General features: G+C 39.7%; 1 protein-coding gene and 1 long non-coding RNA gene across 5 annotated transcripts in view; one reads left to right on the forward strand and one right to left on the reverse strand.

Moving 5' to 3' along the window:
- Window positions 1-3125: 3125 nt before the first annotated feature.
- The window catches only part of LOC136174394 (uncharacterized), a 1095937-nt gene continuing 1072397 nt past the window's right edge, over window positions 3126-26665 (forward strand). Inside the window, exon 1 of the long non-coding RNA XR_010664401.1 lies at window positions 3126-3272. This is a non-coding gene — a long non-coding RNA (uncharacterized lncRNA). The remainder of the gene's footprint in view (window positions 3273-26665) is intronic.
- IFTAP (intraflagellar transport associated protein) overlaps window positions 10446-26665 on the reverse strand; it is a 63663-nt gene continuing 47443 nt past the window's right edge. For 3 of the 4 annotated variants that reach the window (XM_065944573.1, XM_065944576.1, XM_065944574.1), the window contains 2 exons: window positions 18876-19021; window positions 10446-10692 (listed from right to left, as the gene is read on the reverse strand). In XM_065944573.1, the coding sequence (XP_065800645.1) occupies window positions 10534-10692; window positions 18876-19021 (305 nt within the window). In that variant the 3' untranslated portion in view covers window positions 10446-10533. The remainder of the gene's footprint in view (window positions 10693-18875; window positions 19022-26665) is intronic. The other variant, XM_065944575.1, reaches the window with a different exon arrangement.

Raw genomic sequence — 26665 nt, forward strand, 5'->3', positions numbered from 1 at the left:
CTAATCTATGGATTTCTTCCACATTTGAAAATAAGCTGGATTCAATGCAAAGTAATATAAACTTATTTGCATGCAAAATGTATATCATGCACGTGCTGTTGTTTAGTCACTAAGCTGTGTCCGACTCTTTTGCCAACCATGAACTGTAGGCCACAGGACTTCTCTGTCCACAGGGCTTCCCAGGCAAGAATACTGGAGTGGGTTGCCATTTCCTTTTCCAAGGGATCTTCCCAACCCAGGGATCAAACCCACATCTCCTGCACTGGCAGATGGGTTCTTTGCCATTGAGCCACCAAGGAAGCCCCAAGGATATATATATATGGATATAAAAACATTGAGTCATCAAAAGTCATTAAGGTCAATATGTCAACAACAGGATAATACGATAACCAAAGCACTTAAAGAAAACCATAAACTATTCTCCAAAAACTAAAGTCTCCTAAGTGGATCTCTGCTTTCCAAGCTAAATCCTCTATGCGTTCAAGACAACAACATTTTGAAACCCAAAGGACTCAGGAAATCATTTTTGCAAAGATATACCATGTTTTTTCTAAATGCCCTAATATGTTTGTGATACAAATACTTTCCGGATTTTCCCATCTTTGTGGGGGAGGGGGAAGAAGATAAGAATAATCAGTGGTTTGTTCCTGCCTGGTTGTTAAACACCCTAATTACTTCAAGCACCATTACTGCCACTTGCACATAAGCCATCCTTTGAAAACACTGTTCAATCTAAACTAAAATTCATGCTAATTTCTTCTGAGAATTTAGCAAGTGTTAACACAATTTGAAAAGTTATTAGATTTACTTTTCTAATCTTAACAGGGATGTCGATATTCTAAGCATATACAATGGAGATAATCTACTATCATCTGAAGGGTAATGAACAACAGAAAAACTCTTTTAAAAAGAGCATTTTTATAGACCTGAAAAGTATTATAATTACATAGCATGTACCATAACCTTTATTGCTGACTTTTCATTATTTTGATACTAAAATGACTTCCTATATTCCTTCTTACAAAACTTACATACATTAAAACCATGTTGTTGGGTCTTTCTTTCCTCCCACTTGTGTACTGGATGGAATTACTTTTTCTAATAGTTCGCTCAATAAATCAACATTCTGGTGCAGCTTGGACAGACATTTTGGATTCCTTGTTTATCATAAATTCAGTGGGCTGACAAATCATGACATTATTTGTTTCTATAACAAAATGTAACAAAGGAAGCAGATTGTAAAGAAACATTAGTTGAATGAAAAAATCTTGATGTAACCCACTTTTGTGGCACTCATCCTAGATCTTGTAATTAAAGGAAGCCAGTGATGACAGCCATAGTATGTAAGAAACCTGCTTCCTAAATATCATGCATGAATGAATGAGATTTAGTGTTTGCCCTTAGACTGGAGGAGAGGGGCAGGGAAACAGAGTTCACAAGGCAGAATGTGACAAGTAGCAACAGTGTTACAAAATGCTATGGAGGTTTCAGGGAAGATGAAATTATACCTGGTTGGAAGGATCAGAAAATTTCACAGAGGCAGTGACCCCTGGGGTGCATCTTAAAGGATGAGTAGAAATTCACTGGGCAGAAATGAAGGGTGACCATCCAGAAAGAAAGAACAATAAGAAGAAAAGCAAGAAGGTGGAAGGGAACATTTGGGAACCATGTGTGCTGGGTTTTCTCTGTATCATGGCAGTACTAGGGAATAGGGCCTTGTAGGTTAAACTGAACAGTTTAACAATCAGTAGACAATGAGCAGCTAGTAGTGGTTTTGAAAAAGATAGCAACACAAAGATGAATATGAAAGCAACGTGCAAAACAAGCTACAATAAAAAGAACAGAGGCATTTAGAGACTAATTGGGAAGTAGGAAGGACTGCAGAAGATCAGTAACAATGAAGTCTTGAATAAAGGCCAGGGGGATACAAAGGAGAGATTGGAACCAAAAAGTAGTATAGAGCCCAAAATGATACTCAGGCAACCAATCTGGTGCCATAAACAGAAACAGGAACATGGGGAATAGGAAAGGGAGGTGCTTCAGAGGATGGAATGCCTAACAGGACGACACACATTCCGGAGACCCAGCACCTAAAGGATCACTTCCCTCTCTCAGTGTCAGGGATCCTAGAACTTACTTAGCCTCCACTTGGTCACCCCTGAGGCTTTCTACAACATGCTAGGAATCCCCGAGACACTCCTGACATCTCCATCTCCTCTGCTCACGCAGTGTCATAAACACAAGCGCTTCCCCTCGAGGGGCATCATGATGCGCAGCCTCATCAAGGATGAGACGCTGCCTTCATTCACACAGACTAATGGTCCAGTCCTGATGCAGCTCCGGCGTGCTGTCCTGATCACTCTAGATGTGGTCATGTGGCATCTGTCCTTATTTTCCTTTTCATGGAAATGGCTTTACTATTTAGTGGATTTTAAAGTAAAATGCAAAAAAGAAAATTATATGCATCTTGCAATAAAAAACATGGAAAATAAAGTTGAGGAAAGTCTCAGAAAATAGAGCAAAAAGAAAGAAAACAGGAGAGTACAAAAATATTAGAGTAGCATCTAAGAAGTTCGATATCCAAAAACCAAACATTCTAGGGAAAAAAAGAGGAAATGGAAAGAAGAACGTCATCAAAAAACAATTCAAGACAATTTCCCAGAACCAAGGACGTAGCTTTCAGACTAAAAGGCTACTGAGTGCCCAGCACCAAAAATGAAAATAGACCTGTGTCAGCAAAGATCATGATAAATTTTTAGAAAACAGGGGATAATGAAATCACAGTAACTTCCAGAGAGAGAGAACAATAGCAAAACCCTTTACAATACAGCCTGGCACACCCCTCCAACAGAGCCTTTCCCCCAACATAGTACAGCCCTGGCCCCTCTCCACCCATCTCCCCTCAAATATAAATCAGATTATGTCCCCCTCTGTTTACAAATCTCTTGTGACTTACCTGACACTAAAATAAAAATGTAATGAAAACAAGGGAATTAGGTTTTAAGACCTCCTCTAAAATGTGATGACTCTGGTGAGCATTAACACGTTTGTTTTTTTTGTTTTTTTTTTTTTTAAATATTATTTTATTAGTTGGAGGCCAATCACTTCACAACATTTCAGTGGGTTTTGTCATACATTGATGTGAATCAGCCGTATAGTTACACATATTCCCCATCCCGATCCCCCCTCCCACCTCCCTCTCCACCCGACTCCTCAGGGTCCTCCCAGTGCACCAGGCCCGAGCACTTGACTCATGCATCCCACCTGGGCTGGTGGACTGTTTCACCATAGATAATATACATGCTGTTCTTTCAAAACATCCCACCCTCACGTTCTCCCCCAGAGTTCAAAAGTCTGTTCTGTACTTCTGTGTCTCTTTTTCTGTTTTGCATATAGGGTTATCGCTACCATCTATCTAAATTCCGTATATATGTGTTAGTATACTGTAATGTTCTTTATCTTTCTGGCTTACTTCACTCTGTATAATGGGCTCCAGTTTCATCCATCTCATTAGAACTGATTCAGATGAATTCTTTTTAACGGATGAATAATATTCCATGGTGTATATGTACCACAGCTTCCTTATCCATTCATCTGCTGATGGGCATCTGGGTTGCTTCCATGTCCTGGAAAGTTTCTGCTTTACAGCCAGCTACCAAAATGAAATTTCCTTCTTCCTAACTCACTCTTTAAGTTTTGCTTTCTTTTCCCTTCCAGTTTTTTTCCCTTTCAGTCTTTTCCAGTCATCAGTCCACACTTTTTAATGCAGAATGTTGGGAACACTGGTATTATATCTCATGAATGGCTCCCAAATAGGGTTTTCAATGAACGAAGTCATAACAAGGTTTTCAAAGAACAACTGGGAAGTAGGTCAAGTTCCCATGTGAGCCACGACTCTCTCAGTTCTCCATGGGGTTAAGCAGGGCAAAGAAGGAACAGGTTAAATGGAACAGTTCTAGCCCATATTTGCATTGGCCACTGGGTAATCATGAGTCTAAGAAGTAATATATTTATATATGTATAATGTATATACATATATATTATGCCTTGAATATAAAAGTGCTCAGTACATGTCTAACCAAACTGAACTGATGAAATGGACCTCTCGGTTCCTCTTCAAGCTTTAGAGGTTTGATTCGTTCAGTAAATCTTTACTGAACAACTACCGTATTGCAGGCCCTTTTCAGGTGCGGGGGACATGGCAGCAAAAAGGCAGGAGCGCTGCACCCTCTTGCAGTTTATGATCTAAAGGGAGAGTTAGGTAAGACAGACAAGCTAGGGCAATGGGAGCACAGTGACAGGGTGAAGGCTGTGAGAACAGGATTCAAAAGGCTGGTCAGAAAGAGACCCTGGGAGACACATTTCACCTGAGACCTGAATAAAGAGAAAGAGGAGCCACACCAAGAGGAGGGAAAACCAGGCAGAAAGAAGAGTAAGAGAAAAGCACAAAGGTGCAAAAAGGTGGAGTACTTGAAAAACAAAAAGAATACAAACTGGTTAGAACATAATAAAAAAATGATGAAGGAGGAACAAAATGAGATTGGAGAGGCTCCTATGGAGGCACCATAGGATATACGGGCTGGGTAGGCCAGGGTGAGGGGAATGGATTTCTCGTCTGCTTACCAGTTCAATTCAGCCACTCAGTCGTGTCTGACTCTTTGCAACCCCATGGACTGCAGCATGCCAGGCCTCCTTGTCCATCACCAACTACCGGAGTTTACTCAAACTCATGTCCATTGAGTTGGTGATGCCATCCAACCATCTCATCCTCTGGCGTCCCCTTCTCCTCCTGCCTTCAATCTTTCCCAGCATTAGGGTCTTTTCCAATGAGTCAGTTCTTCGCATCAGGTGGCCAAAGTATTGGAGTTTCAGCTTCAGCACCAGTCCTTCCAAAGAATATTCAGCACTGATTTCCTTTAGGATGGACTGATTGGATTTCCTTGCAGTCCAAGAGACTCTCAAGAGTCTTCTCCAACACCAGAGTTCAAAAGCATCAATTCTCCAGCTCTCAGCTTTCTTTATAGTCTAAATCTCACATCCATACATGACTACTGGGAAAAACCATAGCTTTGACTAGAGAGACTTTTGTTGGCAAAGTAATGTCTCTGCCTTTTAATATGCTGTCTAGGTTGGTCATACCTTTTCTTCCAAGGAGTAAGCATCTTTTAATTTCATGGCTGCAGTCACCATCTGCAGTGATTTTGGAGCCCAAAAAAGTAAAGTCTGTCTCTGTTTCCACTGTTTCTTCATCTATTTGCCATGAACTGATGGGACCAGATGCCATGATCTTAGTTTTCTGAATGTTGAGTTTTAAGCCAACTTTTTCACTCTCCTCTTTCACTTTCATCAAGAGGCTCTTTAATTCTTCTTCACTTTCTGCTATAAGGGTCACGGTGTCACCTGCATATCTGAGGTTATTGATATTTCTCCCAGGAATCTTGATTTCAGCTTGTCCTTCATCCAGCCCAGCATTTTGCATGATGTACTCTGCATATAAGTTAAATAAGCAGGGTGACAATAGCCTTGATGTACTCCTTTACCAATTTGGAATCAGTCTGTTCCATGTCCAGTTCTAACTGTTGCTTCTTGACCTGCATACATATTTCTCAGGAGGCAGGTCAGGTGGTCTAGTATTCCCATCTCTTTTAAGGATTTTCCAGTTTGTTGTGATCCACACAGTCAAAGGCTTTGACGTAGTCAATAAAGCAGAAGTAGATGTTTTTCTGGAACTCTCTTGCTTATGGAGACATATTTTTCTAGGAAATTCCAAGATTGTCTCTTTCACATCATTTTCCATGCTATTGTATTCATACAACTTTGACCTCCAAGAAACAAGCCAATGAAATGAAATATTTTTGTCTTTTTCATATTTTAATTCAATAATACAATTACTACCACATAAGGAAAATTTCTTGATGAAAGAACTAAAGAGCCTCTTGATGAAAGTGAAAGAGGAGAGTAAAAAAATTGGCTTAAAACTCAACATTCAGGAAACTAAGATCATGGCACCTGGCCCCATCACTTCATGGCAAATAGATGAGGAAACAGTGGAAACAGTGACAGCCTTTACTTTGGGGGGCTCCAAAATTACTGCAGATGGTAACTGCAGCCATGAAATTAAAAGAGACTTGCTCCTGGAAGAAAAGTTATGAGCAACCTAGACAGCATATTAAAAAGCAGAGACATTACTTTACCAACAAAGGTCCGTCTAGGTAAAGCTATGGTTTTTCCAGTAATCATGTATGGAAGTGAGAGCTGGATTCTAAAGAAAGCTGAGTGCTGAAGAATTGATGCTTTTGAGCTGTGGTGTTGGAGAAGACTCTTGAGAGTCCCTTGGACTGCAAGGAGATCAAACCAGTCCATCCTAAAGGAGATCAGTCCTGTATGTTCATTGGAAGGACTGATGCTGAACTAAAACTCTAAAACTTCGGCCACCTGATGTGAAGAACGGACTCATCTGAAACGACCCTAATGCTGGGAAAGACTGAAGGCAGGAGGAGAAAGGGATGACAGAGGATGAGATGGTTGGATGGCATCACTGACATCAATGGACATGAGTCTCAGTAAACTCCCAGAGCTAGTGATGGACAGGGAGGCCTAGTGTGCTGCAGTCCTCACAATTGCTCCCTTATGCCCACAATGCACCAACCAACAATCCTTGAAAGTTCTACCTGCAAATCTCTAATCAGATCCACACCCTCCATTTCCACCTACACTGCCTTGGTTCCAGCTCCCATCTACTCCCCAGCTAGTAGAGTCAACTACTCTAATAGCCTCAAATCAAAAGGTCCTACATATTCTACCTGACCAACCTCAAGCCTCTCCTCCTCTGTGAATATTCCCCAGCTCCCCAGAGTGGGGAGATTCAGTAACTTCAATTTGCTTCACCCAGTAGCTCTTAGTACACACCAGTCTTATAATACTGATTATACTCTACTGCAATGCCATCAAATAAAAATACACAAGTCACAGGCATAAGTTTAAATGCTCCAGTAGCGTCATTAAAAAGGCAAAAAGAAACTGCCACCTAGATGCCCATCAGCAGAGGAATGGATAAGGAAGCTGTGGTAGATATACACCATGGAATATTACTCAGCCATTAAAAAGAATACATTTGAATCAGTTCTAATGAGATGGATGAAACTGGAGCCCATTATACAGAGTGAAGTAAGCCAGAAAGATAAAGACCAATACAGTATACTAACACATATATATGGAATTTAGAAAGATGGTAACGATAACCCTATATGCAAAACAGAAAAAGAGACACAGATGTACAGAAGAGACTTTTAGACTCTGTGGGAGAAGGCAAGGGTGGGATGTTCAGAGAGAATAGCATTGAAACGAGTATACTATCAAGGGTGAAACAGATCACCAGCCCATGCTGGATGCCTGAGACAAGTGCTCAGGGCTGGTGCACTGGGAAGACCCAGAGGGATGGGATGGGGAGGGAGGCGGGAGGCGGGATTGGGATGGGGAACACATGTAAATCCATGGCTGATTCATGTCAATGTATGCAAAAACCACTACAATATTGTAAAGTAATTAGCCTCCAACTAATAAAAATAAATGAAAATAAATAAATAAATAAAAAGACAAAAAGAAATTGGTAATTTTTAACTATATTTTACTTAACCAGATACATCCAAAATATTATGTCAACATGTAATCAATACAAAAAGCAAGATATTCTATAATTTTTCATATTAGTTCTTTGAAATCCAATGTATGTTTTCCCTCTACAGCATATTTTAGACACTAAGTTGTTATTAAAAATAGTTGATCTGTATTTAGTTGTCATAAAAGTTACAACTGAAAAAAGTTGATTCACATACCCATTTTGTTCCAAATGAACTTGAGAGTTTTATAATAACCGCATCAAATATCAATTTTATATTTTAAGTTAAAATTAACATTCAAAAATCAGTTCCTCAGTCACACTAGTGGCTAGCGGCTATGAGGTTGGATAGTGTAGTGCTATGGTAATGATTTGCATATACATTTGTCTTTCCCACTAAATCAGACCATATCTAATTTACCTGTATCCTCCTCAAGCACAGGCTTGGCACATACATAGTGTTTTGTGAAAGTCTGTTGACTAGACAAAGAAAAACAGACGTGGAAATCACCTGACTATAGCAACAGTAAATCAAGAAAATTCTTTTGTAAGGAATACGAATGGCAGTTTTATGAATATACACACACATATAAGCACAGACTTGTATTAAAAGTAATTAAGACTAAGTACATTTGAAATTGGTGCAGCCACTATGGAGAACAGTATGAAGGTTCCTCAAAAAACTAAAAATAAAGTTGTCATATGATCCAGCAATTCAGTTCCTGGGCATATATCCAAATGAACTATAATTCAAAAAGATACATGCACCCCAATGTTCATTGCAGCACTATTTACAACAGCCAAGATACGGAAAAAGTGTAAACGTCTATCAAAAGATGAATGGATAAAGAAGTTGTGGTACGTATATACAATGGAATGCTACTCAGCCAAACAGAGAATGAAATGATGCCATTTGTAGCAACACGGACAGACCTAGAGATTATCATACTAACTGAAGTAAGTCAGAAAGAGAAAGATAAATATCATATGGTAGCACTTACATGTGGACTCTAAAATATGACACAAATGAACTTATCTGTGAAATACAAAGACTCACAGCACTTATCTATGAAATAGAAAGACTCATAGAAAGCCTGTCTGGAGAAGAGACTTGTGGTTGCCAGGCATGGGGGTGGGGAGGGAAGGAGCAATGGATAAGCAGTTTGGGATTAGCAGGTGCAAACCCTTATACACGGAATGGATAAACAAGGTCCTACCGTACAGCACAGGGAACTATACTCAATACCCTACAATAAGTCGTAATGGAAAATAAAAAAACAGGAATAGAATGCATACAAAGGAAAAAAGGCTAAGTACATTTGATTTGCTACTGATTCCTTCATAACAAAAATCACTTCATATATACCATTCCCCCTTCTGGGCCCTCATGCCTTTTCCTCCTCCCTTTAAAGCATTCATGGGTATTGTACACAATTAGCACTTCATAACAGCTTTTACATTCACTAGCTGCCTTCTCTATGTCTTGCCTTCTCAAATTATATTTCAAACTTCTGGAGATCAAGATCATTCCTTGTACTTTGTAACTATCCTCACCCATGGTTGAATAATAATAACAAAGTACAAGAATTTAATATATGACATATAATCAATTTTCAGATGCTTTCCTTTTCAGTAAAGTCTTTCCCAATCAATCCTAGAAGCCCAGCCTCTCAGCACTCACATTCATATCACTGTCTCTGGATACCTGGGACCTGGGACCTACCACATAACCAGTTCTTCTCTGGGTTTTGCATGCTCAATTGCCCTTCCTCCCCAAGGAGGTGGGGTGAAATTTCCAGTCTATGTCACAATACCTTCATTACCTAGTTGCAGTGCTCTCACTACAGAGCCTTCTCTAGGTGCTGCTTCCTGTTCCCATTTGCCACCTCCATCTCCCCCTATCAGCCTGGATGCAGCCAAGTGACAGAATAGAATTCTGTAAGGATAGAGGCCACCCTGGTGGCTCAATCAGTAAAGAATCCGTCAGCAATGCAGGAGACTGCCTGCAATGCAGGGGACCAGGTTGCATCCCTGGATCCGGAAGATCCCCTGGAGAAGGAAATGGCAACCCACTCCAGTATTCTTGCCTAGAAAATTCCATGGACGGAAGAGTCTGGCGTGTTACAGTCCATGGGATCGCAAGAATCGGACACGACTGAGCGACTAAACCACATAAACCATAGAGAGCAGTTTGGCTTTGTCAGATGCAGCGCCAGGGCTTCCCTGGTAGCTCATCTGGTAGAGAATCCACCCGCAGTGCAGAAAACCCCAGTTCCATTCCTGGATCGGGATGATCCTCTGGAGAAGGGATAGGTTACCCACTCCAGTATTCCTGGACTTCCCTGGTGGCTCAGACGATAAAGAATCTGCCTGCAATGTGGGAGACCTGGGTTCAATCCCTGGGTTGGGAAGATTCCCTGGAGAAGGGAACGGCTGCTACCCACTCCAGTGTTCTGGCCTGGAGAATTCCATGGATGGTATAGCCCGTGGGTCACAAAGAGTTGGACACAACCGAGCTACTTTCACTTTCACTTTTCGGACACTTCACCTACTGAAGAGACTGGTGGCGTGGGCATGCTCAGTTGTGTCTGACTCTTTGTGACCCCATGGACTGTAACCCCCCAGACTCCTCTGTCCATAGGATTTCCCAGGCCAGAATGCTGGAGTGGGTTGCCATTCCCTTGTCAAGGGCATCTTCCTGAGCCAGGGATTGAACCCACATCTGCTGCGTCTACTTGCGTTGGTAGGCAAATTCTTTACCACTGCGCCACCGGGGAAGTCCATTGACAAATAACCCTATAAATCAATGCACACACATACATTTCCATAAAGGGGATTACAACAGGTTTATCTTTTAATTTCATGTTACTTGAGCAAGAACAAAATAACAATAAATGTAGGGAGGTCTGGGTGGATCAGTCATGGGGCTCCTCTAAGTCTGCGCTCTTTGTCTTCTGCTTGGATAGCTCTTTGATGGCATTCATCTCTGCAGGAGTGAACTTGGGGGTTAGCACCACCGCATCGTAATCGAATTCTTCATCAAGCGAGAAGGGTTGAACTTCGTCTCCAACGATCTATAAAAGGTAACGAAGGAGGAAAATCATATATAATCATTGTAAATGAAGATAAAGCTGAAAACATAACTCCCTATTAATATTTAATTAAACTTTTTTTAGACTTCAGCACTCTCAGCTGATTAAGCTGTTTTTAAGTAAAGGAATAAATTCAATTATTCAATTTGACCTAATTTAGGCCTTTTAATATGCCCCATTTGTACCATCCTGCATCGGAATGAATATCATTAGCTAATTCCACCCACGGCAAGAATCAGAAAGTCTCTCTTGCACCATTCAATACATTTTTACCATTTGTAGCAAAAGGGCTACAGGCATAAGGAAAAACTAAGTTTGCTGTTGTTCAGAGGCTAAGTCCTGTCTGACTCAGGGTCTTTTCCGATGAGTCGGCTCGTCACATCAGGGGGCCAAAGTATCTGAGCTTCAGTTTCAGCATCAGTCCTTCCAATGAATATTCAGGGTTGATTTTCCTTCGGATGGTCTGGTTTGATCTCCTTGCAGTCCAAGGGACTCTCAAGAGTTTTCTCCAACACCACAATTTGAAAGCCTCAGTTCTTCAATGTTCAGCCTTCTTTGTGGTCCAGCTATTATATCCATACATAACTACTGGAAAAACCATAGCTTTGACTCTATACAGACCTTTGTTGGCAAAATGATGTCTCTGCTTTTTAAGAGTTATATTCAATGTGAGAAAATAAACCCTAAGATTTTGTTCAATCTTAAAGACATTCTTATTTTTAGTATTTACTAAAAAAGGCTTGTATAAAAAAAATTCATTTTTGAAGATAAAAATACTCTATGCTTAACATAGTTCTTCAGATAGTACTTGGGCCAATAACAGTAGGAATTAAAACACATAGTGTCCCCCTTAAATTAAAAAGTCCAGGATCCTTTCTTCCCACCAAGAATTTTAAAATATTACAGAATTTATTCGCAACTTAGAGTAGCTACAAAGAGAAATAATAATTTTGTACCTGCTTATTCATAATCTGTGAATTTTAAAAGACTCCCTAAAGGAAGGTAGTTTAAAAAGTGTATTTTCCAATAAACAAAAGAGAATGCTTTAAATCTCATTGTATTACCCCTTAGAAAGCCTCTCCAAAATCAAATGGTGTGTGATACAATGAGATCACCCAGCACTTCTTTGTATCTCTATATTATGTATGATGATGCTGAAATAATTGAAAACTATGGCTTATGCAAGAGTAAAAAAAAATGCCCTGAAGCTATAATCAGCTTTAAATATTCTTGCAAGGAAAATGATCTCATCGAGTGACTTTTGCAGTGTTCTTGAAAATGGAGCATCTCACTCAGAAGCTGTGTGCTGTTTTCAAAGATGAGAAAAAAAGAAAAAAAACATGAAAAGTAGGTATCTCCTATCTGTTTAGCAAGTTGCATTTTGTAGTTGGGTGTGCAGTGCTAATAGCAAACACCAAGCCATCTATCATCCTTTCTTAGTAAAACCAGCATGAGAACAAATTTCACAGACTTGTTCATTTCCTCTTTATTAGAAAGTGTCTGTGCTTTCCTGACAAAGGTAATGATGGCACCTGTGACTGACTGAGTTCCCACCACACACCAGCCCCAGTAATAGGAACTTTGTGGGAATTAGCAGTAATCTTCAAACAACCCATCTTACAAAGCTCTAAGAGGTTAAGTAACTTACCAAGGCTGTACAATTAGTAAGGTAGAGAAGCAAGACTTGAATCCCAGGTGATCTGTAGATAAAGCTTCCACCTTCTCAACAAAAAAACCAGCAAAAATCAACCTTGAAGTTTCACTAAGCCAAATCACATCTCTTTGGGAGAAAAGATCTTTTCTAAATAAGCTAAAAAATTCTCCCAGTCTACCATAAAAAAATGCACTCAAGGATCCACATAATACCGTGACTGTCTTTAAAGGAGCAAGTGTATACAGGAATCAAATCAGTCTTCAGAGTGGCTGATCTATCCATTCTGATCACTTTCTGAAAATTAAATTTCTCATCACCAGTGGGGTAATAGGGCTAAGACCAGCTCAAGTGAAGAAACGTGTACACAATGACACAAAATGCTCATTTCCTGAACAGAAGCATCCTCACCATCTCCAGCTCTATCCGGCAGTGAGCACTGAGGCCTGCAAGCCTGGTCCTGGCAGAGGACGAGGAGGATTCCCCTCTCTGCCTGTGTCTTCTGGCCAATGGGATTCTCGATGCCCTGTAGCCTGGTTAAAGGCCTGCCATCCACATGTCCACCAAGCTTCCAGCTGCCCACCTCACTAGGACTTTGAACCCTGTCCTGAGGCCTCTAAGACTTGCTCAGACTTCACTAGCCATTATCAATAGACGCAGTCACTCTGCCTTCACCCACCTCCCTCTGAGACAGGAGAGCAGGTTCAAATTCAACAAATCTCTTTGCTGAGCTAAAATCTCAGCAAGATCATACCATCCTTCTCGAACTCACTCACACCACATGAACAGCCCTCACATTCCCACCTCCCTCCCCTCCACGTGTTCACTCCATAAACAGCTATCGAGCGTTTAATGTGAACTGGATACTGGGAACACAAAAGAAGAAGAAAAGCAAAATCTGTGTCCACAAGGTTTTGTAGCTTCAGGGAGAAGACAGAAGTAAGGGAGTGATTTCACGATCATGCTCCATGCTCCCCAACAGAGGGATGCAAAAAGGGCTACGCAAGCATGGAGGGCAAAGTGCTGAAGCTTAGCTTACTTCCAACTGAGCATGGCCACTCTCCAGAAAATCCTACTCGACTCCCCACTCAACACCCGACTCGTGACCCATCTTGTATCAGTAACCCAGACAAAGCAAGGCTGGTGTGCTGAACTTCTAGACTCTCTTGAGGAGGGCTGACTCCCACGGTCAAGTTAGTCCTTTCTCCCAGACACGGCCCAGCCCATCACCTTCTTACCACTCTCCCTTCCCAAGGGTCCCAAGTCACCTTTTGGCCACAGTATTCAACAGTATGGAACTGGAGATGTAGACATTAATCTTTAAGTGGAAAATTTTTGTTTTCCGTAAGTTCTTCTTCACACACTTAAATTTTTCTCTATTATAGAGCACAATTTCCTTCATCCATTATTTGGTATTAACTTAAATGGCGTCAAGGAATAAGTTTTTAGCTAGCCAATAAATATATGATGCCAATGCAAGAATTATTCATTTACAGTACACTTAAAAACATAAAAATATACGTAAAAATATAAATGTCTTCACTTAGAAACTCAGTTATCGACAGCAGCTCTTATTGTTAGATTAATTCCTTTAGGCAATCAGTTAAATGCTGATGTAGATAATAAAAGAAAGAAACCAAGGGTGATAATAATTTCTTATTTGCAATGCCAAAATATGATACTCAAGACATTTTAAAACTGGGTTTATCAATGTCACTCTGCACTGCAAGGTGGCCAGTACATCTCTGGATCAAAATGTCAGAGGAATAGTCTCCTGCAATCATTCAGATATATCCATTCTTTTCACGAATGTTTATTAAAATCCAGGTGCTGCGCTGGGTGCTGAGGATACAAAGCTGCAGACTTGTATGAAATCACAGAGAAATGATTTAGATACATAAATGAACAATTATAGTAAAGTGTAGTAAGTATACATGATATAGTTAGGAGGGAATAGGAAAGAGAAGCAAATCCTAACCCAGCCTAGATTAGAAGGCCTTGGGAAGGAAGCAGGGGAGGCTCCCTGGAAGAGGTACTATCTAAGCAGAATCTTCAAAGGTAATATTATTTAACAAGGTTGAGGGAAAATGAGCTTAGGACAAAAGCAGGTCTCATGAGCAGAGGAGGCCAAGTAAGAAAGACACAGAATTTCATGTATGTAGATCTGCAAGTAGTTCAGTGCTGTCAAAGCAGAAAATGTCAGGTAGAGAGCAGCAAGAGATGAGGATGGTGGCAGATCATGACAGGTCTTGTATGCTATTTTTCCCAGAGGTGATGAAAAGTCGCTGAAGGATTTTTTTTTTTTTAAAGCATGAAGATACTTGGTCATCTATGCATTTCAAATAAATTCCTTCCTTCATTCATATGCTAACTGAGACAAGTGCTGGAGACACAGGCGCGGTGCAGAGAACAGGATGCCCTGCCCTCTGCGAGGGTACATCAAGATAAGTCACTCTGAAGATGGAACAAAGGGTAGGCTTGGAGTCAGGAGTTGGCGGAAGTAGTCCAGACGAGAGACAATGAGCACAGGGCACTGAAAGCAGACCCTGGAAAATGTCAGAAAAACTGGCAGCACTTGCTGGCTAATTTGGATACGGGGAGGGACGACGGGCGAGAATGCAGGAATGGAAGCAGGTAAAGACAAGCTCAGTATTCAACATGCTGATTCGAATGTTCCTTAAGGAATCCAGATAGAATTGTCAACAGGCAGCTGAACACACAAACCTGGGGCTCAGCAAAAGGTCTGAAGCTCTAGAGATACAGGTTTGGAGACAGAAGCACGCAGGGGAGTCACCTAGAGATGAAAATGGATCCATGTGTGCAAGTGGGGAGCGCTGCAGGTTAAGCATGGGACCCTGAGGAGCACCAGCTCCTAAGGGGAGCATGGCGGGAAGCCCCCAAAGGAAGCAGGGCAAGAACACCCAGAGAAATACACCCAGGGGGAGCCAGGAAGAGAAAACCAGTGGGCTGTGAGCGTCAGGCAAGATCAGCTGTGAAAACCGCAGGAGAGAGACCCATTGCAGAAAAGTGTCCACTGGCATTCGGCGGTAATAAAGTGCTCGATCCCTTTATTCTGAATACGTCCAGGCAGATGATCAGCACAAGGACATTTTGCAATGACCTGAAATGAGGAATGAGGGGAAAGGAAGCGGAGACAAATAGGGGAGCTGGATCTAACGGTTTCTGAAGTCTACATGGAAAGTGAGAAAAAAGGACAATAGCCAAGAGGGGTCCAAGGGAAAGAGGAGGCTATTTTTCCTTAGTTTTCTTTCATTTTGTTAAGAATGGGAGAGTCTTAGACGTGTTTACATGTTGAGGGGAATGAACCAATAGAAAAGGAAAAAGAGAATGACCCTAACCATCTTATTATACCAGAAAGTCACTCCCGGTAGCTAGTAAAAGTTTTTTTGATTATTTGTTCATTCAGTATTTACTATGTCTTCTATAGACATAGCACTGAATTCAGCACAAGTTCTGACTTTTTTGCATTTCAATTAAGTAACCTTATAGAGACACACAAAAGTGAATGTAGAGTCTTCTAAGACAAGGGGCATACATATAATTCAAAGTGAACCCTAATGTACCCTGCAGTTCAGAAGACTTCGCTATGATCTTCAAAATGACAGCTTTTCAGCCACAGTAAAGCTGCAGTTCTATTTATGCATTTCAGCTGTTGGCTACTGTGGCACACTTTGGGAATTCTCTTCTTTCAAGTTGGGTTCATTTTCGGGTTCTAAGCTATAAGGCTCCAAGGTTTTTAGATTGCAAACTGAACTTCTGATTTATTTCAAAGAGCAGAATTTGTGCAATGGGACACCAAATCCCCTGCTACTAAACAGAAAACAACTGTGAATTAAGTTATTAACTTGTTATTTTTGCCTAAGGAACTGAGAGAAATATACGGATTTCAGGTGTCTAATTTCAAATCTAATTGAAATCTTTTTGTAGCCTCCCAGGGGATAGAATTTGTACACTATTAGAAAACTGCTGGCTTTCTTAAAATTGTTTCTGTGACTTATTCTAAGAGGGGCACTGTTACAGGAAGAATCATTTTCATTCACAGTACCACATAGGCAAATTAAAGAAATAAAACTAATGCTCAAATCAATAATAGCAGTTAGCTATAGGCTGTCTTGCACAGTAATATGGTAACTATACTGTCTTTACAGGTGAAAAAGTTGAGAGTCCTATTTTGAATTGGAAAAACAGGCCATCTCCCATTAAAATATTACAAAAGTTTCTTCAAAGACCTCTTCTGTACTTTGGGAAGTAGGAAAGGAACTCACAATTTTTCATCTTCTTAATGTGAATTCTTTTTGTTCTATAAAGCTGTCCAGAACTTCCAAAATTCATCAAAATAGAGTGACTACAGCAAGAAATTATTCACAAAGGGAAGTGGAAGGTTCTTGAAAAATATTTGACTGTAAGGGGGAAATGCATATGTATAAAAGCAGTGATAAAATTAGTGAAAAAATTAAATGGGTTCAGTTCATATCAAGAAGTTATAGATTCTTATTAGGCAATTAAGAGAAAGTCAGGACATCCAGGATACATTTTCATCTTTTGAGACTGACATTACAGAAAGCAACCACCGTCTCTAGCCCAAAACAGCCCCTTGGTAGCTCCTCACCAGATACATGTGCTGGAATTTGGTGATTCTGTTCTTTTTCTTGCACTGGGTACTTTAGAATAAGATTAATACTATTAAACCAAGGCAGAGGTGGTGCAGTACTGTGATTCTAGACAGTCCTGAAATGTTTCTCTAACAAATAGTGGCTAGAAATTAAAATCCCACCCACAATGTCACTCTGAATATTTAAAGAAACACCAAAAATTATTCATCTACATCTCATTAGTTTGCCAACACAAAAATTGTTCTATCATTTTGATTTGAACATTTAAAAATTTTCACATTTTCTGAGAAGAAACATATACTCGTTTTAAAGATACAATCATATACAGGCTTTTAACTAGCATTTTGCTGGCTATATGAGAGATCATAGAAATCATTCATTTTTTTAAACCCATCAACTAACGCCATTTTGTAACAATTTCTATAATGGCATGAGGTGCCACTACCCACTTGCCCAATAATTTGTATTCAGTCACAACTGAAGTCAAGAACATGAACAAGTCTTTAAAAGAAGCTGAGTCTTGCTAGCAATCACCTTGCAAGTTTAGCTTATTAACACTCAGAGAAAGCTCCATAATTCAAAAAGACACTGAAAAGTGGCTGTCTCAACCCCACGGACTGTAGCCCACCAGGTTCCTTTGTCCATGGGATTCCTCCAGGCAAGAATACTGGAGTGGGTTGCCATTTCCTTCTCCAAGTAACCTATTTGGGGGTTCAATAAAAGTCTGAAGCCTCCTAGACAGACTTTTCTGATGTCAGTGAACAAAAGTTCTATTAGCAAAGGGCAAAAATTGAAATGTGTGAATTACTTCTGATTGAATGACTGCTTCCATAACAGAATATCTTCAGGTGACAAGACTGGTACCTGAACGATTAAATAATCAGGAAACACTCTAGTATTTTTATTTGGAATCAATAATAAAGAGCCCTTAACAACTTCTTGTACCTGATCCCCTTTTATGCTCGCGTAAAAAGGTGATAAAGGTCACTACCCAGCACCATCAGTGGCCTCGGTTGGTGCGTGTCTACTAAGTAAATGAAGATGAGCTGGAAGTGATAGTAAAAGACGACTCTCCATGTTGTGTATCAGGGAGAATTAACATGGCAGATTCCGCTCTCCCATGCTGGAGAAGCACGTGGCTAGATGACATTTCTCGACTCCCCTGGTGACCAGATAGGAACATGGAACCAAGTGGTTGCCAATGGAGAGTGAGCAGCAATGCAGAGCCTGAGTCTTCAGCCTTGGGGAAACGCGCTGTCCCCAGCCTCTCACTCCCTGCCCCTCCAGGTAGGACAGTGACCTGACTTGAAACATGCACCTGAACACGATGTTGTGAGGTGCAGTGAGATCCAGAGAGAAGGAACCTGGTGGGCCCCAATGACTGAAAACAGAACCACCACTTGCTCACTTTAAAGACTCTCTATAGACTGTTACAGGAGAGAAATAAACTTCTCTCTCCTTTCAGCCACTGAATTATTGCTAGGGTTCCCTAGTATAGCAGCCTGGCCTTACCTTAACTAATGCAAAATGTTTACAGAACCTTGGAAACAATAATAAAAAGAAAAGAGGTTGGTACAGAAAAAAAAGAGATAAGAAATCTGTCCCTCCTATCTGTGGATTAGTCCCCAGGAAGCAGCATGGCAAACATCATGACATAAAAATAGTTTCTAAGTAAAAACGTAACTCTTCTCTGTGTGTTCAAAAGGGAGGATACACATTAGAGAGAGATGACAGCGAGGGACCCAATTAAGCAACCTGAATTCTACATTTTCCCAAATCTGAGAAAAATACAGGCGCACACGGGTATGGTGGCATTTCTCTGAAAGGACCAGTTATAGACTCAAGGCAATTTCAAGAGGCCTGAATTCCCTGAGAAGTACCTCTTCCCTTTGTTTGTCTGCTCCTTTCACGGTGGGCCCGGGCTTCGTTCCAGGGGTGAGAGGCTGGCCGGCCACAGAAGGGACGTAAGAGGGAACACTCCAGCTCACTTCCTGCTCCACCTGTCCTGGAAGCAGCGGCACGTCTGCTGAACACAAAATACATCACTCGATCCCTTCACCAAGTCCACAATCGACCTAAATCATCAAAAAGCCTACGATAGTCAAAAGAATGAGCAAATATGCTCGAGTAAAGTAGGCCCGTTTCACAACACCTATTCTCACTGGGGAACTTGACTCAAGGGTGTCTCCCTTCTAGAAAATAAAAGCTGTTGGTGCATTAGTTTTTCTCCAATTGTTGCTATGTTAACAATCCATCCAAAAGGTCTGGGAGAAATGTTGTCTGGGGAACAGCTTGATCATGCCTTTCAACCCAACTTCTACTTCTATAGGAAACTAAGTTCAAAAGATGTTACTTTTGCCTCATTTTGCCATATTTTCCTAAGGGGGAAAAGAGAAAGAAAATGGAGTGCTGATTTCATCCTGTAACAATATGGCAATATTTCAAAACAACATATTAAAAAACAATGATGCCAGAAGGAAGGAACTTTCACTTGCAGCAGAAAAATGAAATAATCCGTCATACTCAGAATGCGTGGCCTCATTTCCAAGACTTGCAAACAACAACAATGTGTTTTGTGTTTCCAGCTTGTTTAGCACAACAGCAAGAATTCAAAAGCCAATCCTGGTTTTCTGATCAATCCATTAGAAGTAGATGTGTTCCCTTTTTTTTTTTTTTTTTTTTTTTTTTGCATATGTGGCAGAATCATGGATGCATCAAGACAAATGAAGATCTTCCACAGCTCTCTCTGAAGGCAGAAAAACAAATAGAAGCCCAAAAGGATTGCTCCTTGGCCTGTTTCTGCAGGACCAGAAGGGCTGCTGGAGCCAGCCAGTATCTTGCAGCTGGCACAGGATGTTGCGGTCTGCTACTCAATGATGATCCTAATTAAGACACTAATTAAGTTCTCAGTGGAAGTGATTAATTAACAACAGGCATGCCTTGGCTGTTGCCAATGGCAGCTTATATGAGGTGATAACTGAGCAGGTACTGCTATTCAAAAACTGAAACAGATTTGAAAGACATCTCTCTCCACTGCAGATACCACCTGGAAGCTTAAGAATTTTGTAATCATGTCTTTTTTGCTCCCTGAGTGAGGAAGATCCCCTGGAGGAGGAAATGCCAACCCACTGCAGTACTCTTGCCGGGAGAATCCCATGGACAGAGGAACCTGGCAGGCTACAATCCATGGGGTTGCACAGAGTCAGACACAAGTTAGAGACAGCATGCATGCATGACTATGATTAATTACTGAAATCGTAGAATGTGACCTGATTAATTAGGGGAAATAAAAACAATAATAATAGCCAGCCTTTTACATGCATTAACTCAGCTAATCCTCTCAACAACTCCATTATTTCCTGTTTTACAAGCAAGGAGCTTTAACACCCAGAATCACCACACTCAAGTCGCCACAGCTGCAGTCTGGCTGCTCTGAGCCCAAGGCGTCACATCAGGAACCGATTTTTAAGAAAGCATTTTCATCACTTATGTTATTGAAACCTACCAGATTAGTATATCCAAACTCAGGGCCAAGAAATGTCACTATGATAATAAGCATGTTAACGTGATTAGTCAGCAGTCAAGTGTGTTCACGTGTTTTATAACCAGAGAAGTAATACTTTTAAATACTCAATAACGTTGGTGGAGAGACTGGCTTTCCCTTTATGAGTCCAAAGCTAAATTCCTTCACTGGTTAGGGGCCAGCCAACAACAGAGGCAAGGAGACTAAGGGTCAAGCCTCTTACTATGAAAACCAATATCCACCAGACCCATTGGCTGCCAGAGCAAACATCACTTCAAATGTGAAATCAAAATCAATTCTGCTTTCGGAGCTATTTAAGATCCAACTGACAATATCGTGCACCAAGAAGGACAACTCTGCCATTCCTTTCCTGAAATTCTTCACGTCACTCATGTATTTGCAAAGAAGGTAGGGTTTTCAGCAATAATGGTTTCCTTCCTATAAAGCCAACTGCCATGGGAACAGTTCTTTCAAAACAAGACGACTCGGTATTCACCACATTTCACATTCCTGTCATTTGTTTCTGCAGGGTAAAAGGAAAACACACAAACTTGCATAGTTGTTGGAGTCTAACACAGCACCTTATGTGTAGTAAATTCAACGCGTACTTGCAGAAAGGGAATGGATTTCCTGCATCTCAACTTTTAAATTGAACACATGTATAAGTCTACCCATCCATAGAACATTGTGAATGATGCAAAATATGTAAAGTCCTCATCCTCAAAAGCTAAGTTTTTTAACAGGGATATGATTTTTACACATAAAATCAGAGAATAGTCAACACAAAAACTGAACGGTTTTAACTTTAAATAGGATAGATTTATAAAACAGTGAAACCATTATGGACAGGAACAGACTGATAATAAGTAAGTTATAAAGAAAGATACCTTGTCCTTTAGCCATTTTACAGTCAGTGATGGGTTATTTATATATTCATTCTCTGAGAGGGAAAATTATTGTGTTCATTGATGATGAGGAATGGAATTTCTGGAGATCTCTGTAAAGCTTTCTAGACTGAAATCTGATCTTTAAGACATTTTTGCTGTTGTTGTTTAGTCACTAAGTCGTGTTCACTCTTTGCAACCTATGGACCAGGCTTCCTTGTCCTTTACTATTTCCCAGCGCTTACCCAATCTAGGCTTATTGTTTCTAAAACAATTAGTTTTTTCTTAACTATTGATCAATACCACCATCTTGACTGATGGACTTTGTCGAGGTAAGACAACTCTCAAAAAGGAATCTTCATGTTGGATGGCAAGCCTGGTTGAAAGCATTTCAATCTCTTTCTCAACTACATAGTAAGAATGTCCAGTGTTTATAAATTATCTGTTTGTGCCATCTGCCTTTCTGTATTTAACCAATGACCAGCAAGTCAAAGGTAATACATTTAAAAGTAAGCAATCAAAAAAAAAAAAAGGTAATCTATCTGACATCTGATAATCTAGACAACAATAATACTTAATCTGCCTATCATATTTATAAGATCAACCAATTCATTCCTTTGCTGCAATGTAGAAATACCCAAAATTTCCTGAAATTTTGGGTACTCCTCAGGACCAAAAAGGATACACATAAGAAATGGACTGAGGCCTCTTATGCACCTGGATTCCAGCTATGATAGTTTATGTCAGAGATTCTTGTTATTAAAAATTTTTGAAGACCCAAAGAGATTTTTTTTGTGGGAGTTATATCTAACAGTATTCACTGTATTAGAAACTGAATTTTCAAATATTTGATTTCAAATTATTAAAGTACAATCATTATTAAAATAAATACTTTTATTTTAAAAAGATATTTTCCAAAAGCAAAGATAATAGAAGAGAAGCATTGTTTTACATTTTCTGAATCTTTTAAGTGCTTGTCTTAAGTAGAAGAAAGCTGGAATCTATATTTGTTTCTACATTCAATTTTTGGAATATGCTGTTTCACATGATGAGAATGAAGAAATTCTAGTCTCACACGATATATATGTTGGAAAGGGGAGGAGTACTTTAATACTCATTTTATACAGTTGGGGATATTCTTTGATACACACTGAATCTTGACAAATGATATTGGCTTTAAAAGTATTTTCAATGTGCAACATGAAACCCTTTCAGTGAAGTTTTCATGCTCTTATGTTTAAAATTCATTGGTCTGCCTTTTATGGTAAATGAATCGTTCTCCTGTGCATGATTTTGTAACACCATAAATCGATTATTTGGAAAATGGTGGTTCACTCTGTTAGGCAGATCTTTCAAATGTTGACATATTTCATTATGCAATATAAAAGTCACATTAGTTAACATTACCAATTTTATCAAAAAAGCCTTTAAATATTGAGAAGCTGTCAAGCTCACAGTACTGGATATAAGTTTTCCAAAAATCCAATTTTCATTTGATCCATTGTCAACTTTATCACTGGCAATGAACACTATCAGTTGTTTGTCTTGAAAAGACAGCTTCACTTCATTCACTTTTGAGAACTACACTTTGTCAGTCATTCTTTCAAGTAAAAATGTTGATCCATGAAAGAAAAAAAAAAATTAATTCAGCACACCACTCAACGGCACAAGCGTTTTCCATGAAAAAGTGTTTTTCATTTTTTCCATGAAAAAATGCTCATGGATTTCATGTATATGTGAAGTACAACTGCTATACTTCAGTATGCAGCAGAAGTGCTTTATACATGTAAAACATTAAAAAGAGGTATACTCAGGCATCAAGATTGAATAAAACTAATAGTTTTTACTACTTCCCTGGTGGCTCAGATGGTAAAGAATCTGCCTGCAATGTGGAAGACACGGGTCAGACTCCTGGGTCAGGACGATCCCCTGAAGAAGGGAATGGCAACCCACTCCAGTATTCTTGCCTAGAGAATTCCATGGACAGAGGAGCCTAGGGGGCTACAGTCCATTGGGTCACAAAGAATTGGACATGACTGAGCACACACCACACAAACACCATTTCATCAAAGACATTTTCAATGGAAACTGGAATTTGTTTTAACTACAAACCCATGACAGTGATGACGTGACTACTTGTATAATTTGGTGCTTCTGCCTTGATTCACACTAAGGTACTACTATCTTTACCCATCACTGATTTTGCAACATCAGTGCAAACGTCAACATATTTAACCTTCAGACCTTGGGGTTTCCCAAGGAGCTCCCAGACTACATGTAACATCTGACCCTCGTCAGATAGTCTGAACCTTCCACCAAGAACACTGGAACAGCTGGAAAAGTGATAAAAATCAACTAGTTAAAGGCACTGGAGAGCTACCAGGGAAGTCCAGAACTTGAGGGGCTCAGATCCTGGAGAGAAGGGAAGTACTGAATGTGAGTCTAAGATTCTAAGCTGTTTTTCAACACATGGCATTTGCTGATTTGTAAGCAGAGGCTAAAAAACCAAGAAGTAAAGAAGAAATAGGCTAAGAAGCTGAGAAGCTTGGCAGAACTACCAACAGATTCACAGTGCTATGAAAACAAAAAACAGTCCAGGGGGTTGCAAAGAGTCAGACATGAATTAGTGACTAACACTTATACTTTCTTTCATAAAACCTGAAACTCAGTCATCAAATCAGCTCAATCCCATATTGGGTTAAGATGATCTATAACTACTCTAAATGCTAGCAAAATGTTGAAGTTTCTCTAAACACAGATTAAGGTAACATCATCCAGGGCCTCTATAATATTTTATATACAGTGTTCAGCACTTAAACAAAAATTATCAGGTATACAAAGATACTGGATCAAAAGGGAAAATTAATGATACACATGGACCCACAGAACATCTCAGTTATTGGAATTATGAGACAAGAACTTTAAAATAACCAATTAATACATTCCAATAAACATATTACAAAATGAAGAATTTTGGCAGGGAACTGAAATTTTTAAAAATAGATACTCCAGATCTCTTGACGACTATAACGGAAATACTGATGGCTTTAACATCATATTCGATACAAGATAAGATTGTTGAATTGGAACACAGATAGTAGAAAATATTCTAGCTGAAGAAAGAAAGGAAATAGAAAATGATGGAAATGCAGGAAAGATCATAGAGAGACGTGGGATGTGGTGAAAAAATCTGGGCACAGGTGTTATTTGAAGACATAATAGCTGAGACTTTTCCAATATTTACAAGAATCTACAAACCCCAAGCAGAATAAATACAAAGTAAACAATGCCAAGGCACAATGAAATTACTGAAAAACAAAGAGAAAAATCATAGAAATAAGCAAATGAGGTTAAAAAAAAATAACATATTGATATTACCTTCAAATGTACAACAATCAGATTGACATTTGGTTTTTCTACAGTTTTCAATAGAGGAACAAGTAACACCATAACAAAACAGAAAAGCACCTTTAAAATGTTGAAGAAAATAATTATAAACCTAGAATTCTCTACCCAGCAAAAATAGGAGGCCATGAAACAGTAATATTTGACTAATCCAAAACAGGCAAAAAAAAAATGAGCGAAGAAAAGAACATACAACTGGCAGAACGAGTGGAAAACAAAATAGTAAGATAAGAGATTTAAAGTCAAATATATCAGCAACTATATTAAACATAAATGGATTAGACACTCTAAAAGACAAAGTTGTGTGTGTATGTGTGTATAGACACACATGAATAAATCATATGCCACTGTCAAGAGACACATTAACCAACACCCACTTCAAGAAAAAAATTACAAAGTAAAAGTGGAAATATAAAAGGAGGCAGAAGACTACTACTGCCATCCAAGAAGCTGGGGAAGATCAGGGAAGACATACCTATGGCTGGAGCTGGCATTTGACAGTGATATCATACCCCTCTACCTTTAAATATAGAAACAAGAGAAAAATACATTCAGGAGTCAAAATAATGGGGATCAAAATTTGAGCTTTCTAAATAACAAAGCTGATTTTGAAAATGGAGCTTGTCTTGCAGTCACAATTGGACCTCTTATTTATCAAGCTTTCCTCCCAAGTCTAGACCTCGGACTATCCCACCTGCGAGGAAGTCCATACAGATGACACAAGTCCAGCCAGCTAAAAGGAGAACTTCTTCACATCCCTGTAGCTCTTGGAGTAGGGGCTCAAGAGTGATACCTCCAGAACTGTCTAGAGCTGGTTCTCAGCTTCAGTAGCATATCAGAGTCACCTGGGGGGCTTTAAAACCTGCCATGCCCAGGACACACACCAGACTACTGGAAAACGATCCCCAAAGGCAGGATCCAGTACTGTCTTTTTTTTTAAAGCTCCTCAAGTGATTCTAATGTATCTCAGGTTGAAAACCACTTTACTGGGCCCCACGTAACATGGGTCTACTGTAAGAAAGGAGGCACAAGCAGAGAAGAGAGGACATACACCTTCCAAACAGCATGACCCCAAAAGAAGAGACAAAGGCCTCATCCACACACATCCAGTTTTTCCCCCTCATCTCTCCAATTAGATAAAATCTTTCTTTTCTCCTATGGGAGAAATAAACATAGGAACAGTCAAAAGGGCGGATTTATCATCCCAATTCTGTTCTCAGGAATGGATTGGAAGCATCTATCTTTGTGGCTGACATGGCTTCCAATCTGGAATTTAATAGATGGATAAGTCTGCACATAAAAAATAATGGAGGAATAGAGACAGAGGAACATTTTAAAGCTAGGATTTTTTTCCTTTTCAACGTTTTTAGTGATCTTCGAAGCTGTGAAAGGATGATTTTTAACAGTTTCAAGTGTAAAGTAAATGAAATGCCTAAACTCTGAGTTGGCTGAAATGTGCCATCCTCTCCTAGCTCAGGACCTTTACATACGCTCTTCTTATCCTGCCCCTATATTCTCCTGCCCACCCCTCACCTAGTTAATAATTACTCATCCTTTAGATCTCAAGCTCTCTGCTCTTTATCTGATCCACAGAGAAATCAAACTCCCCTACAATGTGCTCTCATAAGATCTAGAACAATTTGCAAATATATATTTGTAATTACCTAGTTAATGTCCGATTCTTCCAATAAGCTATGAATTTCCATAAGGACAGGAACCAGATATGTTTTACTTTTTATTTTATTCCCAGATCCAGTCACAGTTGTTAAATAGTCACTGAATAAAAGCCAGGTCATTCACAGGCTACATGAAGTTGCTTTTAAGTTGCAGATAAGGAAAATTTAAAAGAAAAAAAAAA

This window comes from Muntiacus reevesi, chromosome 9, assembly GCF_963930625.1.
Source record: "Muntiacus reevesi chromosome 9, mMunRee1.1, whole genome shotgun sequence".
NCBI lineage: Eukaryota > Metazoa > Chordata > Mammalia > Artiodactyla > Cervidae > Muntiacus > Muntiacus reevesi.